This window comes from Gymnoscopelus braueri (assembly GCF_963280865.1).
Source record: "Gymnoscopelus braueri genome assembly, chromosome: 7".
Classification (NCBI taxonomy): Eukaryota; Metazoa; Chordata; class Actinopteri; order Myctophiformes; family Myctophidae; genus Gymnoscopelus; species Gymnoscopelus braueri.
In genome coordinates, this window is record NC_137608.1 from 359,148 (window position 1) to 376,508 (window position 17,361).

The 17,361-nt window shown below is 42.8% G+C and overlaps 1 protein-coding gene across 2 annotated transcripts in view; it reads right to left on the reverse strand.

The window, feature by feature from the left end:
• The window catches only part of rhobtb4 (Rho related BTB domain containing 4), an 83,382-nt gene that overhangs the window by 26,638 nt on the left and 39,383 nt on the right, over positions 1-17,361 (reverse strand). For both annotated transcript variants that reach the window (XM_080432288.1, XM_080432287.1), the window contains exons 4-7: positions 10,737-10,922; positions 9,620-10,499; positions 7,507-7,726; positions 4,443-4,561 (exon numbers count right to left, since the gene is read on the reverse strand). In XM_080432288.1, coding sequence (XP_080288414.1) covers positions 4,443-4,561; positions 7,507-7,726; positions 9,620-10,499; positions 10,737-10,922 — 1,405 coding nt within the window. The remainder of the gene's footprint in view (positions 1-4,442; positions 4,562-7,506; positions 7,727-9,619; positions 10,500-10,736; positions 10,923-17,361) is intronic.

A 17,361-nucleotide genomic window follows, 5' to 3' on the forward strand; every position in this document is an offset into this window, starting at 1 on the left:
AACAGGCAGAGGTTCTATCTGTGACATGTGCAGCACGACAGCAGGATCAGTAGCTTCTTCAGACTTCACTTGTGGAAGCCGGGACAGTCCATCAGCATTTCCATGGAGCTTAGTACTTTTATATTCAATTGTGTACGTGTGCACTCCTAAGAATAAAGCCCATCTCTGTATGCGTGCCGCTGCCATGGCGGGAACACCTTTTTGGGGACTAAAGATGGATACTAGGGGCTGGTGATCAGTAATCAAAGTGAAGCGTTGTCCATAGAGGTACTGATTAAACTTTTTCACACCCCATACCAAGCTCAAAGCTTCTCTGTCAATTTGTGCATAATTGCATTCAGCAGATGTTAAGGACCGAGAAGCAAAAGCAATTGGTCTCTCTGAGCCATCAGGCATCCTATGTGATAATACAGCCCCTATGCCATATGGTGACGCATCGCAAGCCAGGCGCAGAGGAAGGCATGGGTCATAGTGTGTCAACACTTCATCAGAGGTTATCAGTTTCTTTGCTGCTGTGAACGCCTGTGCACACTCCCTGGTCCACCTCCATTTGGTGTCCTTTTGCAGCAGTGCATTCAGTGGGTGTAACACAGTTGAGAGATTTGGCAAGAAACGATGATAGTAGTTAATTAAACCTAGAAATGAGCGACATTGGCTCACATTCTCTGGCTGTGGAGCATTCAGGATGGCATCAATCTTGTCCTGTGTCTTGTGAAGGCCATGTCTGTCAATTTTGTGTCCACAGTACTCAATGGAGGCTTGGAAGAACTCACATTTCTTCCTATTAGCTCTCAGGCCATATTCCTCCAGCCTTGTTAGAATAGCCTCTAGGTTTGCCAAATGAGTGGTAGTATCTGGGCCAGTCACAATAATGTCATCTAAGTAACACTGAGTGCCTGGTATTCCTTGCAACACCTGGTCCATGGCCCGCTGCCAAATTGCTGGGGCACTAGTAATGCCAAACGCTAGTCTACTATACTGGTACAGGCCCTTGTGCGTATTTATGGTCAGATATTTCTGTGAATACTCTTCCATTTCCATTTGTAGATAGGCCTGTGCAAGGTCAATTTTTGAGAAACGCTCACCGTGTGACAAGGATGCGAAAATATCATCTATACGTGGGAGTGGGTACTGCTCTGCATGTATTACAGGATTCAATGTCACTTTAAAATCCCCACAAATCCTTACTTTGTCAGTTGTCTTTTTGCCCACAGGTGTTGCCCACTCAGCCCAATCCACCTTGGATAATATTCCTTGGTCCACTAGGTGTTGGAGCTCGGCTTCCACTTTAGGGCGTAAGGCATATGGGACAGGACGAGCCTTGTGAAATTTTGGCGTTGCATCGTTCTCAAGCTCAATCCGTCCCTTGATGTGTTTTAGGGTACCGATGCCCTCTCTGAACACTTGAGCATGTTTATCCATTATCTGTGTCAGTTGCACGTCTGCACACAGATTTTTCTCCTCTGGTGGCGATTTGCATGGCCTTTATGTCATGCCAGTTCAGACGGATGTGCCTCAACCACTGTCGTCCGAATAATGGCACGCCTCCATACTTAAGTACATACAACTCACGGTTGCGCATTTGGCCCTCATATGTCACTTTCACCTTCAGTTTTCCCAGTGGAGTGATCCGCTCACCTGTGTATGTTTTCAGTCTCACACTGGTGTGTTTCAGTTTCAGTTTAGGGAAATGCTCCTTGTAGTCTTGTAAGGATATGATAGACAGTGCAGATCCAGTATCCAGTTCCATTTTGCATGGAACTCCATTAACTTTAGGTGTCAGCCATATGACTTCATTGTCATCATCTTCTGTGGAGTATAAATCAAGACAGGCCAAATTCTCTTCATTTGAATCCTCTGAGTCTGTCTCTGTTACTTCATGCACTTTTTGGCTGCCCTTTCCTGTTCTCTTTCCTTGTGTATCACTGTACCTTGATTTGCACATTTTCTGTATGTGTCCTCTTCTGTTGCACTGCCTGCAGTCTTTATCCTTGAACCAACAATCTGCAGGGTCATGTGACTTTTTCCCACATCTGAAGCAAGGCTGTGTTTTCTCATTGCGTTGGTTTGTTTGGAACTTGTGCACTGATCTTGCTTCATTGTGTTTGCCTTGTAACTCACTTGCATCCTTTGTTGCTGTTTCCATTGATATGGCTATTTCCAATGCACTATTTAGTGTTAGTTTGTCTTCAGTCAGAAGACGTTTCTGGATGCCTTCGTTGTGCATCCCGCACACAAATCTGTCTCTCAGAGTGTCCGATAGCCCCTCCCCAAACTGACAATGCTCTGTTAGCCTCCGGAGCTCTGCAATGTACTCCGATATGGTCTCAGACTGTGATTGATTCCTTTTGTGAAATCGAAAACGTTCTGCTATCAGCAATGGCGTCGGATTCAAATGCTTCTTTAGAATGTCTGTAATTTCAACAAAGGTTTTGGCAGCTGGTTTGATGGGTGCAATGAGACTGCGGAGCAAGTTGTAGGTTTTAGCTCCCATAACACTTAGTAGCACAGCAACTCGTCTGTCCTCTGCTATTTCGTTAGCCACACAATACTGTTCAACTCTTTCCATGTAGGATATCCAATCTTCAGCTGTACTATCAAAACTGTCCATATGTCCCACAAGTCCAGCCATTTTCGCGGAGTTTTGATCCACTTATTTTACCTTGATCCGTTTATCAATAGCGCCGTTCGCGCAGTATCCAAACAGGTTTCTTTTTTTCTTCGCCTTTTTTTTTTTTTTTTATAGTCCGTTTGTTGCACGTTAAGAGTCCGTATAACTTCGTCGCCAGTTCTGTTATGTATGTCCACTTACATAAACAGTATAATAATGACTCAAACAGTGTTAAAAAGTTTATCCATGTTTACTTATTCAGCGCGCTTGTGGTACAGACACGGTCCGTCAATGATGACGTAACAACCTCTCTTAAAGGAACAGTAAGCTGCCAATATAACAGTAGTGCCTGGGCTCAAATACATAACACCCTCTCACCTGCTCTCACTCATCACCAATCACACCTGTCTTCACTCACAACTCATTAGTGGCCTGGTGGCTTTTTCTTTGAAATAATGTTTAGTTTTTCAAATATTTAACTTTAAGCGCCCAATGCCACACTATTGGCCATGGCCATTTAAAGGGTAGCAACATTAACAAACAAATGAGTCTATACCTGTAACAATGCTCTATACACCAGGGAACCAGATTACTCAAATGCAGTGTTGCCTTTGCCAGGATTCGATCCCATGACCTTGCGGTTCCGAGTCAAGAGCTCTTCCAACTGAGCTACCCAGACACAAGACACAATATACGTGCAACTTTTACACTACAGATTTTTTTTACATCACTCTCCGATTTAATCAAAGAATCTAAGCTGTGTGATATATATACATTTTGAGTTAATACCATTAATATCAACCCATGTCCCTCTGTACTCTAGCAATTAGTGCACCTGGTGATACCTAGCCTGTCAGTCATTGGCTCCTCAATGGTGCTGAAAAGTGTACATGTACATTTACTCAAGTACCAATACAAGTGCTTACAAAGCACAGTACAATTTTGAGGTACTTTTACTTTACTTTCCATTTGTGTTACTCCTACTCTACTACAATTACAGCATATGACAGCTTTAGTTACTTGTTACTTTGCAGATGTAATTATTAATACAACACCTACAGTAACCACATACAGCCGATCTACAATGTGACACGTTATGAGCTTGTATGTATATAATAAGCAACCCATGCTGTATGATAACTTACCACACATGAAATCCAATTCTTTCTATCCAATGGCTCAGTACTGCGGCCATAGCTGAGTGGTTAGTGAGCCCGCCTAGGGAGCCAGAGGCCCTGGTTGCCCCAGGTACAATCCCAGGCCAGGCCAGCAAATGTGTAATGAAATGAAATTTGTCCCTGAGCAAGACTCTTAACCCCTAATTGCTCACAGGCCCTCATTGGAAAATAGACCGCAAAGACTTTCATGAACGGACCTGTTAAAGGAATTATCCTTATCCTTTACACTGTCTACCCGCAAGTCTATAGGTCCCTGGTTCAAACCCCAATTTAACCAGTCCAAATATAATTTACTGAACAAAAATCATGACTTTGTTAATTAATGCATGTTCACTTCTTCTCTCTCTCTCTCTCACTGCCTCTCTTTCTCTCTCTCTCTCTCTCACTGTCTCTCTCTCTCTCTCTCTCTCTCTCTCTCTCTCTCTCACTGCCTCTCTTCCTCTCTTCCTCTCTTCCTCTCTCTCTCTCTCTCTCTCTCTCCCTCCCTCTCTCTCTAACTGCCTCTCTTTTTCTCTCTCTCTCTCTCTCTCTCTCTCTCTCTCTCTCTCTCTCTCTCTCTCTATCTCTCGCTCTCTCTGCCTCTTCCTGCCTCTGCCTTATCCCTCGAAACCGCTTATTGCTGCTTGCAGCTACATTATTATTATTATTATTACCTCGTTGACATAGCTCTCCATGAAGGAGCCGCGGAACATGGCCGCCATCCAATCACAGCTGGCGATGAGCAGGGGCTTGTGGGCCGGCAGGGTGCCGTCGTCCAATCGGAACACCACATCTGAAACCGGGGGTGGGGGGGAAAAGAGGATTCATCTGGAGGTGTGTCACACACGCCCCGCCCACGCTACAGAGGAGGAAGACAGACAGACAGGCAGGGTGACAGACAGGCAGACAGACAGACAGACAGACAGACAGACAGACAGACAAACAGACAGACAGACAGACAGACAGACAGACAGACAGACAGACAGACAGACAGACAGACAGACAGACAGACAGACAGACAGACAGACAGACAGAGAAAAGGACAGACACAGAGACAGAACACAGGTAGACAGACAAAGAGATAAATTGACAGATAGACGGAGGACATTTGGACACAGATTCAGGGACAGTCCACGGTGGAAGGTTGCAGGGGACTCATACTATTCTACTATGCTGCCACCAAAATGTGGAATGCTCTACCAACAGACACCAAATTTCTCGAATCCCCAACTAAATTTAAATCTGACCTACAAACATGTCTGTCCTCAAATTAAAATTGGACTGATACCCTACCATCTGTATTGTATGTACTGTATGTCAAGATGATGAATTGAGTACAAAGGAACACAATTGTGTTATCCTTTTAGCACTGTTTAATTTTTTTAATACTGTACTGCCGTACCGTTTTCAAACATGTTAATAAAGTATTCAATCAATAAATCAGAGTCAAGAATGCATAAGGAAACAACTTAATTAAGATATGCACACACTACAAGATAATTGGGGGTATTTGGGGTAGAGAACAGCCTTCCCGACAATCAGGGCAACTCAGGTGGTCATATTGAGAAAACATATTACAGAATAGTTTAGATGACTGTGTCTCAACGTTCAAACTATTTCTGAAGCATTCCCGTTGTTGGAGACAGACGTCCAGGGTTAAAACACCATGAAAACAGTAAGAGAAATGAGAGATGTGAAAGTACATGTTGATGTGAAAACATAAAGGAAACATAAAAACATGCACATAGAACAGCTTAAGGGGATGGACAGATGGATAGAAACACTCAGACAAACATGTATGGACTCAGAGAGACACAAAGTACACACTCAAAGAACACAATAGATGATCGGCGACATATAAAGGAAAACAATGCAGACATAATTGCATATTTTCTAGCAAATATACAAAGTTGAGGTCCTTGTCAAATGTACACACAGAGTGTACATTTACAAAGTGTTGGTTTGAATTGCTGGGAATGAATAAGAATATGTTCACACTAGAATAATGCTAATAATAATAATAATAATGATAATAATAATAATAATAATAATAATAATAATAATAATAATAATAATAATAATAATAATAATAATAATAATACTGCCTTTTATGAAGAAAAAACGTATAGAATCAAACATAGCTCACCGAATATATAATAGGGTAATTTATTGTGACAGAGCCTCTGTGTTCTTGGTCATAGTCAGTGGTGGAAAAAGTACTCAAATTATTTACTTCAGTTAAAGTCCAGAATTCAAAATTTACTTGAGTAAAAGTACAAAAGTATTGGCATCAAAATGTATTTAAAGTACCAAAGGTAAAAGTACTAAAATATTTGAAAATAGCCAATGTATAAAATAGGGCTGAAGTGGTTTTATAATATCATAATTTATATCAGAAAAGTAACTAGTAACTAAAGTTTTCAAATAATTGTAGTGGAGTGAAAGTACAATATTTGCCTCAGAGATGTAGTGCATCTGGGGAAGTAAAAGTATAGACAATTGGTAATACTCCAACAAAGTACCTCAAAATTGTACTTAAAGGTATACTAGGCCATGGGTTCCCAAACTTTTCAGCCCGCGACCCCAAAATAAGGCGGCCATTGACTCGCGACCCCACCTAAACCTGGAGGTAATTTATGCACATAAACTTGCACGTTCGGTGCGCATTTGAAATGTATTAAAATGGTAAAATGTACTATTTGTAATCATTTTAGGTTGTATTTCATAAATTCTGTTGAATTTAAAAATAAAAATAAAACGTTTTTCTTTTTTTTTCTTTTTTTATGACCCAAAATAATTTCGCGACCCCACCGTCAGTCTCCCGTGACCCCAAGTGGGGTCGCGACCCCAACTTTGGGAACCCCTGTACTAGGCAACTTGAAGCCTAAATTTAAAAAATATTTATATATATATATATTTTGCATTTTTTCCCCTCTATCAGCCACTATATAATGATGCTGGGGTGTTTTCCTGCATTGAAACACAGTCCTCTTTCTGAAATCCGTATTATCCCTACTATTTATGTTTTGACATCCGGGTATCCGGCTCTAGCCAGGTAAACATCTCATTTGCATTTGATTTCAGGAAGTAGGCTGTGAAACAAAATGTGTGTCGCAAGCTTCTTCCATTTGACAGAGTCAGGTTAATCCGGCTCTGTCCGGGACGTAAATGAAACGCACGCATGTGCGCGTTCGTGCACTTCCGTGTCCGTGTGGCGAGTTCGAGTGAAATCGAATGGAACCGAGTGCAGCCGACAAAAATGGAAAACGTATTTTTTGAGGCAAAGAATTTACTTTTAAGATTGCGCTTGGATAGAATTTAGTTGTTTAACCTCATATATGTGGTCAATTAATCATGACAGAACCTATTTAAAAATAAAAAATCTGAGAACCGGCAGGGGCGGGCAGTGACACGCATGCATCCGAATAAAGCAACCTATTTTCGGCATAGCCCCTTCTAAAGTCCCCTTGCGCCATATTAGCTGGTGCTGGGGAAAATGAGCTGCTGATTGGCTGAAGGAGAATGAACTGCTGATTGGCTGAAGGGGTTGTCAGTCAACGGTACTAACTGTTTGACAATAGTTTTTTTCTTTTTTTGATCTCTGAAGTTGCCTAGAACCCCTTTAAGAACAGCACTTGAGTAAATGTACTTAGTTACTTTACACCACTGATTAATAGTGACAGAGCCTCTGTGTTCTTGGTCATGGTGTATTATAGAGTCGAGAGTTTATGTTTTTACCAGAGAAGGTGCCTTTGTGCAGGCATTCCTTGATGCGGTTGGCCCGGCGCACATGGAAGGCCTTGGTGATCTCCTGGTTCATGAAGCTCTCTCTGTTCAGCACGTTGGCCACCATCATGCGCAGGTCAAACACCTCCAGGAGCTCCGCGATGGCGGCCACGGCCATCAGGTCCCTGCGGCCCTCGTCCAGGCTGCCCGTGTACAGGTAGCCAAGTACTGCCTGAACCATAGTCATAGAGTAAAGTTAATATACATATAACACAGTGTACAGGTAGCCAAGTACTGCCTGAACCCTAGTCATAGAGTAAAGTTATAGGGATGCAGCTCAGCTGTTGTGATGTATGACGGAGAACAATTTCAAGATAATTTTAAAGCGCTCGCAATGTGAGAGTTTTTTATAATGATAAACGATAATAATGATTATCGTCCCATGCCTAGTTGGGGCCCCCCTGAGGGCGGGGCCCATTTCAATTGAAACGGGTGAAACATGGCTAAGGCCGCTACTGAACCTAACAACAGAGAGGAGAGGAGAGGAGAGGAGAGGAGAGGAGAGGCTGTGTACAGATACCCAAGCAACTAAGAACGAAACAAAAAACTAAACCGTTTAAAATTTTAAAACATTTAAATAACTAAACTACTAAACACACTCTAAAAACTAAACTGAAAATTAAAACAAGCCAAAACTAACAAAAAATGTACACTATATTGACCTTGGCCAGGGAGTACAGCTCAACAGCAGTACCAGTGTCTTTACATTGAGACCGAAACTGAAGAATTAACCACAAAAGTTTATAATTCAAAGTATGTAAGGACGCTGATCCATCCCAATAAAGCTAATCATTAGTACCAGAGACTTTACATCTTATTAAAGGATTGATATTACAGATGAGCCTGTCCACAGCCTTAGATTCTAAGGTAGGGCTCTTTTGGTTGTTCCCAAGACTCGCAGCCCGGGGACCTAAGCTTTGGAACGCCTTACCTGAGGATCTACGACTTGCAACGTCAGTGTGATCTTGTAAATCACTCCTGAAACACACACCTTTATACCAAGGTGTTTGTATAATGTGCACTCCCTCCCTACTTTTTTTGTTGGTGCCTATTTTATTGTTTGGTCTTACTTTATCGTCTTAATTCTTTATTGTGTTCATTCTATCCTATCTGTAAAGCACTGTGTAACGTTGTTCTGAAAAGCGCTTTGAAAATAAACACATTATTATTGTTAACTATTTGCCTGCCACCGACGAGATTTCTCGTCAGATTCTGCCATGGCGCGGTGTGTTTTCAGTGGTTTTCCACCAGATGGCGGTGTTCGCTACCCTATGAATGATGTGTTCACTGCCAGATGACGACAGACCCGGATCGGAAGCCATTTTTAAAGAAAACCTCTCATTTACTTCCTGTTTATTTCCTGTGGGAAAATGGCTATATCTCCGTTCCTCTTGCTTTACGGCAAAAACAAGCCACATTCAACTGGCCACAGCTATGCAACGGATTACCGCGACCGGAAAAAAACTGATTTCGAGACTCCCGAGACCCCCGTGCGTGTAATGAGGCAATCTCCGTGACGGCGATCACGGATAATATTCCAAGATTTTTCAAAGGTCAGTAAAATCGCTCGTTTCACGAGCTTACTTGAGTAAAAGTACAAAAGTATTGGTATCAAAATGTACTTAAAGTACCAAAATATATATTTTTGAAAATAGCAGATCTACAAGCTCACAACGCGTCGCGATGCGACACATTGTGAGCTTGTAGATCGGCTATTTTCAAATAGCCTATGTATAAAATAGGTCTGAAGTGGTTAATTTATGTTTTATAATAATATCATAATTTATATCTGAAAAGTAACTAGTAAACGTTTTCAAATAATTGTAGTGGAGTAAAAGTACAATATTTACCTCTGAGATGCAGTGGAGTAGAAGTAAAAGTACTGGAAATTGGAAATACTCAAGTAAACCTCAAAATTGTTCTTAAAGTACCATACTTAAGTAAATGTACTTAGTTACTTTCCACCACTGACTAAAACACAGTTTGACTCATCTAAATGAAACTACAGTGTTAACACTAGGGGGCGCTCTGCTCCCACTAAATAAACCCCCCAGGGGACCTTTACCTGGAAGGGCACTTCCTGGATGAGCGCGTCCATGGCGACCACCGTCATGAGGCGCGGCCTCCCGGTCACCGGGTCGTCCACGTGCTCCAGGCACACGCTCATGAAGCCCCGCCCCCAGCCCGAGAGGGCGCGGCCACTCGCCCCGCGGACCCCCGAGGAAGAGGAGCCCTGGTGGGAGTGGCCCCGCCCCCTGGAGGAGGAAGGCAGGGCGTTGTCGCTCTGAGAAGTCCTCAGAGAGCCCTGCTGGAGCAGCGGGGGTCTCCTCCTGTTGTCCATGTTGTCCTTGTCCAAGTCCAGGCTCTTGGTGCGCCCCGCCTGCTCCTTGGCTCCTCTCCTGCTCCGCTCCTCTTCGTCAGCGCTCTCCGACCGCTCCTCCTCCTCCTCCCTCACCTCCTCCTCCCTCACCTCCTCCTCCTCCTCCTCCTCCCCCTCCTCCTCGCCCCCCGGCCCCCCGAGGAGGTCGAGGGTGAAGAGGTCGTTGAACTTGGAGCAAGAGGTGGCCAGGTACGCGCGGTGGGCGAAAACGCGCGCGGCGCCGCCCCGCAGGAGGAACAGCACGTCGGCGCACAGAGGCCGCAGGAAGAGCGAGTCGAGCGCCTCTCCGTCGCCCTCCGGAGGGGGGTCCGGGATGCCCACCATGGGCCGGGGGGGCCGCGGGGGCAGGAAGGGCGCCTGGAGGAGGGGCCTCTGCACCCTCTTCAGGTGGGACTTCCAGAACTGCAGGTGGCGGCGGGAGATGAGCGCAGCGCGGATGGCGTTGTCGAACACGTCTTTGACGCCGAACTGGGCCACGATGCTGGTCTCATAGTATGGGACCCCCAGCTCCTTGGCCACCTCGTGGCCCCTCTCTGGGGCCAGGATGTCCCCCGGTTTGATGGGTCTGTGGGGCCCAGGCACAAACACAATGCAACGTCAGCAAATACCTCCACATCCATATCCTCAACATACTGCATATATGTTTTATTTTTTTATTTCATATTTTAACCCATTCAGACCGGGAACGCATCTCTGTCATTTTTTTTTTTTCTTTGGGCTATTCAAAAATAGCAGATCTGCAATTTTTTTGTAATAATTGACAGGGCCTACAGTGGAAAAATGGGGGGGGGGGGGGTCTCACTTGGCCAGTGGTCGGCGTGCGCGGTTGACAGCATCCAGGTCGGCGTAGCGCAGGTCCAGCTGGCAGCCCACCAGGATGATGGGGGTCCGTGGACAGAAGTGTTTGATCTCCTGGAACCACATGGTCCGAATGTGACGAAGAGAGTTTGGATTGGCTAGCGAGAAGCACAACACCACCACATCTGACCTGAGAGAGAGACAGACAGACAGACAGACAGACAGACAGACAGACAGACAGACAGACAGACAGACAGACAGACAGACAGACAGACAGACAGACAGACAGACAGACAGACAGACAGACAGATAGGAGAGAGGAGAGGTTAAAAACAGGTAAGGTATATGAGCATGAAGTAAACTTGTGTCACTGGCACTGCTGCAATGCTTTGTGGGAGAGCAGGCTGTGGGTCACAAGGTCTCGCCTACGTGGTGGTGGTGGTGTGTGTGTGTGTGTGTGTGTGTGTGTGTGTGTGTGTGTGTGTGTGTGTGTGTGTGTGTGTGTGTGTGTGTGTGTGTGTGTGTGTGTGTGTGTGTGTGTGTGTGTGTGTGTGTGTGTGTGTGTGTGTGTGTGTGTGTGTGTGTGTGTGTGTCTTTCTATTACATTCTCATGTATTACCTTTCATGCTAATCCTTATTATGACTGCAGCAACCATGATCTGGTACCACCCAAATTTAGAACAAACATGGGGAATTTCTTAATCTACTACTCTGCCACCACAATGTATGCCCTGACGACAGATATGGATGTGTAACACTGGGTCCTTTCTAAATTGTCCTGAAAAAAACTATCAGGAGACCACAAGGGGAGGTAAATTCCCATCGAAAGGAGGCATCATTCACTGCCAACGTGTTTCCTTTTTCTCCTTTGTACATAGTGTTAGTATTTGTTGAGGACATGTATTGTGTTAATCTTTTATGCTACCGGTATGTCGATGAATTTAATACTTATGGACAACAATGGAAACAAGTCCCCAGGACTTTGTTTGTTATCCTTGTAGCCTTAATGTGTAATAATTGGTCCTCATTCATGGAGCATGGGTACGCACAAATTTGATACTTAAGCACAAATATGAGTGTTTTCCTGTGCAGAGTGTGATGCATCATTTTTAATTGAAGGTGATTTTTGTTGCGTCAGCTAAACTGACACTAACATGAAGGTGCTTTTGATTTACGCAGATAGGATTCATGATATACCTGTGATCCACGCAAATCAAGGCTTTACACTTCCTTTCATGAATCACATGTTGGTCTGTTAAATGTACTCTAAAATAGACTTGGGAATGTGTTTAAAAGCTGCTAATGGTATTTAAAATAATTTACAGGTCTGTCAGATTTCACTGCTTTAAACTCACAGAGAGAGAGAGAGCTCTAGTTCCATAGTTCAACCTCACATAACACTCACTGCCTCTGTTACACATAACAAACAACTTATTATGACACACACACACACACACACACACACACACACACACACACACACACACACACACACACACACACACACACACACACACAGTCACACACACACGCGCACACACACACGCGCACACACACACACACACACACACACACACACACACACACACACACACACACACACACACACACACACACACACACACACACACACACACACACACACACACACACACACACACACACACATTACTCAGCGGTCAGGAATTCACATTAGCACGCTGTCAGAGGATCATTACAGAGTCTGAGCCTGTTAGAATGGCTGCTAAACACCTTCTCCTGTGTCAGCGTGTGTGTGTGTGTGTGTGTGTGTGTGTGTGTGTGTGTGTGTGTGTGTGTGTGTGTGTGTGTGTGTGTGTGTGTGTGTGTGTGTGTGTGTGTGTGTGTGTGTCAAGCAACGTGGACGTGTCTGTATGCAAACTACCATGTCGTCGTGGTCAGGTGGAAACCTTGTATGTCCAAAACTTTTACTTTTCATGAAATGGAAAAAAAGAACAGCATCATAATTGTCACATAACAGGTTTATATTTAGTTTTTTAAATTTTCCCAAAAGATTATTTAAAATAAATGAAAAAAGTAATTGAAAAAACACGGTCTCCTCACGTATTAGAAGGACAACATCAGTCACAAGAACCAAGGACGGGTGTTTCCGATGAATCTATCAACAACAGGTTATAAAACAATGTTACTCGGATGCAGAGCCGGCGCACTATAGTGTTTCACATGATAGCATGCGCAGTAGCGTTTTAAATGTGGAAGTCCTCAAACAAAGGATCAGTGAACATATAAGTTCAATAAGAAGATAATGTGTGAACTACCCTGTAAGCCTGTCATTTCAATAATCACTCTCATCCCATCTCCTCCCGTAGGTTCCAGGGCATAGAGCAGAGTACGCTTCAGAGAGGGGGTGATGTTGACAGGAGGTTATGCCAGAGAGAGCTATACTGGATCCATACCCTAGAAAGTCTACAACCTCTAGGTTTAAATGAGGATTTTGTACTATGAATAAATCACAATAGATTACATTTTCTCTTTGCTTTCCTGTGTCAGTGGACACTTGTGTCCTTTGTTTTTTGTAGTACTTACTTGTAGTCCTACAATTGTATTACTCAAGTACTGTACTTAACACATTGATTGCCAAGATCGAGTTAACTCGTTTTTACTAGTCTTTAGAATCCATCACTTGATTGCCAAGATCGAGTTAACTTGTTTTTAGTAATTTTATTTTTTTTTGTATTTTTTTTTGTTTTATTTAACCCAAAGACCAAGGAGATAGGATTTTTCAAAGATTTAGACTCCTATCCACTTCTTTGTTCACTTAAAACTTTAAAATTCTGTATCTCGGCTCCTGAGTACTTTTTTTTGTTCAATGTAAAAACCCCTGGCAATAAACTGCAAAAAATCTGAGATAATTCTGGCAGTCAATGTGTAAAGTGAAATTTTGAAGTATTTTTTACTTTAGTGGAGTATTGCCAATGTTCAGTACTTTTACTTCTACTCCTCTACATCTCAGATTCATCACAGATTTAATTATTACATTATAAAACATACATTAACCACTTGAGCCCTATTGTATAGGCTATTTTCAAACATATTAATACTTTTACTTTTGGTACTTTAAGTATATTTTGATGCCAATACTTTTGTACTTTTACTCAAGTAAACATTTTAACACAGGCCTTTTACTTGTAACAGAGTATTTCTACATTGCGGTATTGATACTTTTACTCAAGTAACACATTTGAGTACTTTTCCCACCACTGATAATCCACAGACAGACTTCACTTTCACTTAAAGGAAAGTAAAGTTAAAAAAAATTAACAATTAGAGCTGCTAATTTAAAGCCAGTGAGCCACACTGGGAACAGACCAGGGCTGAGGACTTTTTTTTTATTGTCGCTGTCAGGCAGAAACCTTGTATCTCTATCAGTGGTGAGATGTTTTACTTAAGTAAAAGTATTGATGCCACAATGTAGAAATACTCTTACAAGAAAGAAAAAGTCCTGTATTAAAAATGTACTTGAGTCAAAGCACAAAAGTGTTAGCATCAAAACATACTTAAAGTACAAAAAGTTAAAGTACTCATTATACAGAATGTCCCATTTCACAAGTTTTCAAAATGTATACAAATCTTTTGAAAATAGCAGATCTACAAGCTGAGCTTGTAGTGGTTAATGCATGTTTATGCAAGTTTTAATTAAGATCTTCAAAGTAACTAGTAACTCAAGTTTTCAAATAATTGTAGTGGAGTAAAAGTACATTATTGTCTTCTGAGATGTAGTGGGGTAAAGCAAAAGTATTGAAAATTGGAAATACTCAAGTACACGTACTTAGTTACTTTCCACCACTGATCTCTATATCTTCATCATACTCTAGTTTCACACAAAAGTAGCAAAAATAGCCGATCTACACGTACAAGGTCACAATGCGTCGAGCTTGTAGATTGGCTATTTGTGGATTTTTTTTGTGTGTGTAGTAAGCGGAAGTGGTTAAGTGTGTGTGGGTTTTATGTAACCAATGAAAAGTATTAACAAGAGCTTGTGACTAAATAATAATTACATTGGAACACAGGTTCTTTCTTTTTTTGATCCATTTCCTGTGAAGTAACAGTTTTGGACCGAGACCCTTTAAGACCGGGAACGCATCTGTATCATTTTAGATTTATTTGGCTATTCAAAAATAGCAGATCTACAAGCTCATAGCACGGCGAGCTTGTAGATCTGCTATTTAAAAAAAATCTTGAACATTTTTTGCAAATCTTTGAATATATATATACATGTTTTAAAGCGAAAAAGTTTTACTCCGATCTTTGCTTCTGGGGGTTCCCTGGAACAACATATTTTGAGATGGGGGTCCACGGCCAAATACATATCATTTTGGGGGTTGTTGACAAGAAAAAGTTGGAGCACCACTGATATTATAGCAACATGCGTTTTTTTAGGATTTAGAAGACATTTGTAGAATATATATTCAAAGATGTGCACAAATGTTCACGATTTAAAAGAAAATAGCAGATTTACAAGCTCATAGTGCGGCACTCGGTGCTGCACTATGAGCTTGTAGATCTGCTATTTTTGAATAGCCAAATAAATCTAAAGTGACTGACACAGATGTGTTCCCGGATTGAATGGGCTAACTCAAACGGTGTTATGTTTGTGTGTGCAGATCAAACTGCAAAGGTCACTGGATGGAGCACATTATGTAAGGACATGCACGCACGTGCGCACACACACACACACACACACACACACACACACACACACACACACACACACACACACACACACACACACACACACACACACTCAGACTTTCCGTTGGTGCTGAAGGTGTTGACATGCAAGTGTCTGATAAGGAGGCTTTATCAGCTCTCTAAATGCATGTATAATAATAATAATTGTATAATAATAATATGTGTAATAATAATAATAATAATAATAGTATTGTATGTATGCTTCTGCCACTATTACGAATCATCTGTGCTTTTAAATGAACAGTGTCAATAAATAATGTGTATTAATAAATAATAAGGAAGAAATTGTGTTCCGTTCCACAGCGTGAAAAACACCCACCATTTGTTGACAACTAAGCATGAGTCACTGACCACGATGACATTAGTTGTAAACTCATTTAACTCTTTAACCCATTAAAACCGAGAAAGCATCAGTGTTATTTTAGATTTTAGCTATATATGTATATATAGCAACATACGTTTTTCAGAAAACTCTTAGGATTTAGAACAGTGGTTCTCACAAATAGCAGATGTACAAGCTCAAATTGTGCATCTGCTATTTTTCAACCCTGGCACGAAACATTTTCAGATGGGGGTCCGCAGCCTAATATATATGTCACAGGTAAATTGGCATTCCAGGTAAATTGGAAGGGGAGCGCTTGTTTTTAGGCGCGGGCGGGGCTGCGAGGCGGGGCTTTGATGCGAGGACGACGACGACAACAACAACATAGCAACCAGGAAGCTATAGTGCTCTAGCCTAGCCAGCTCCCACTTTACATTAGCTGCTAGCTTTGTATAATAGCTAACGATTAGAATAGTTAGGACGTCACATTCTAATACAGCCCGAATACCCAAACTCAGCACCGGCCTCAGTGGCACACTTCGATAATCATTGGACTCCCCATCCACTACCACTGGGAGTCTTGGTTTGACTTTTTCAAATAACCGCGGACTACTTTTTTTCGCCGATAAAGTATAGTTTTGGACCATGACGGCGGCGCGCCGACTCAGCAGACCTTGAGGCCAAGGAGGCGCGAGTGCCCGCGCAGACTGGACGATGGTCTGCTAGTCGACTAAGCGCCGTCTGAGTTATGTACTGATAGGCACAGAATCGTAAATGATGTTGTGGGGACTGCGTTTGCCCCTCTATGGTTTGCCCCAACTGCCACTCACTGCACTAACATAGCCCGCCAGCCCCGCCCCCTCAGGCTCGCCCCCTTGTGCTTCAACTGCAATGAATAAGGCTGTTCGCGTGTGTGTGTGTGTGTGTGTGTGTGTGCGAGCGTGCGTGTGTGCGTGCTCGTTTGTGTGCGTGTGCATGCGTGCGTGTGTGGTGTGGGACTCATGTCTGGCTTGCATTGCCCTCTAGCGTTGGTTCTACAGAATTGCCTGGGGGGCGGTGAAAACAATCGCCCCTTTTCCAATTTACCTGGAATGCCAATTTACCTGTAACATATATACTATATCAATTTATATCAATTGGGGGGTCCTTGGCACAAAAACGCATCGCAATGCGGCCGTGTACGATTGTGCATCGATGCAGTGAGGTGACATCATCGATTATAGCCTATAGACCATTGGTTCTCAAAGTGGGGTCCGGGGACCCCCAGGGGTCCTTGGGGGGGTTCCAGGGGGTCCCCAGCAAAATGTGTTAATATCAGTGTTGTAGTGCTAATTTTGGAAGTGGGGGAGCACACCTCTGAAGCACCTCTATTTTCAAAAATAGCAGATATAGCTCATAGCTACATAGCTACAACATTTGTAACTAAAATCTTTGCTTCTGGGGGTCCCTGGAAAAAAAAATTAGATGGGGGGGGTCCGCGGCCAAATACATATCATTGTGGGGGTCCTTGACATGAAAAAGTTTGAGAACCACTGCTATAGACGTTCAGTGTCTTCACTGTCTGTGCTGCTAGTTA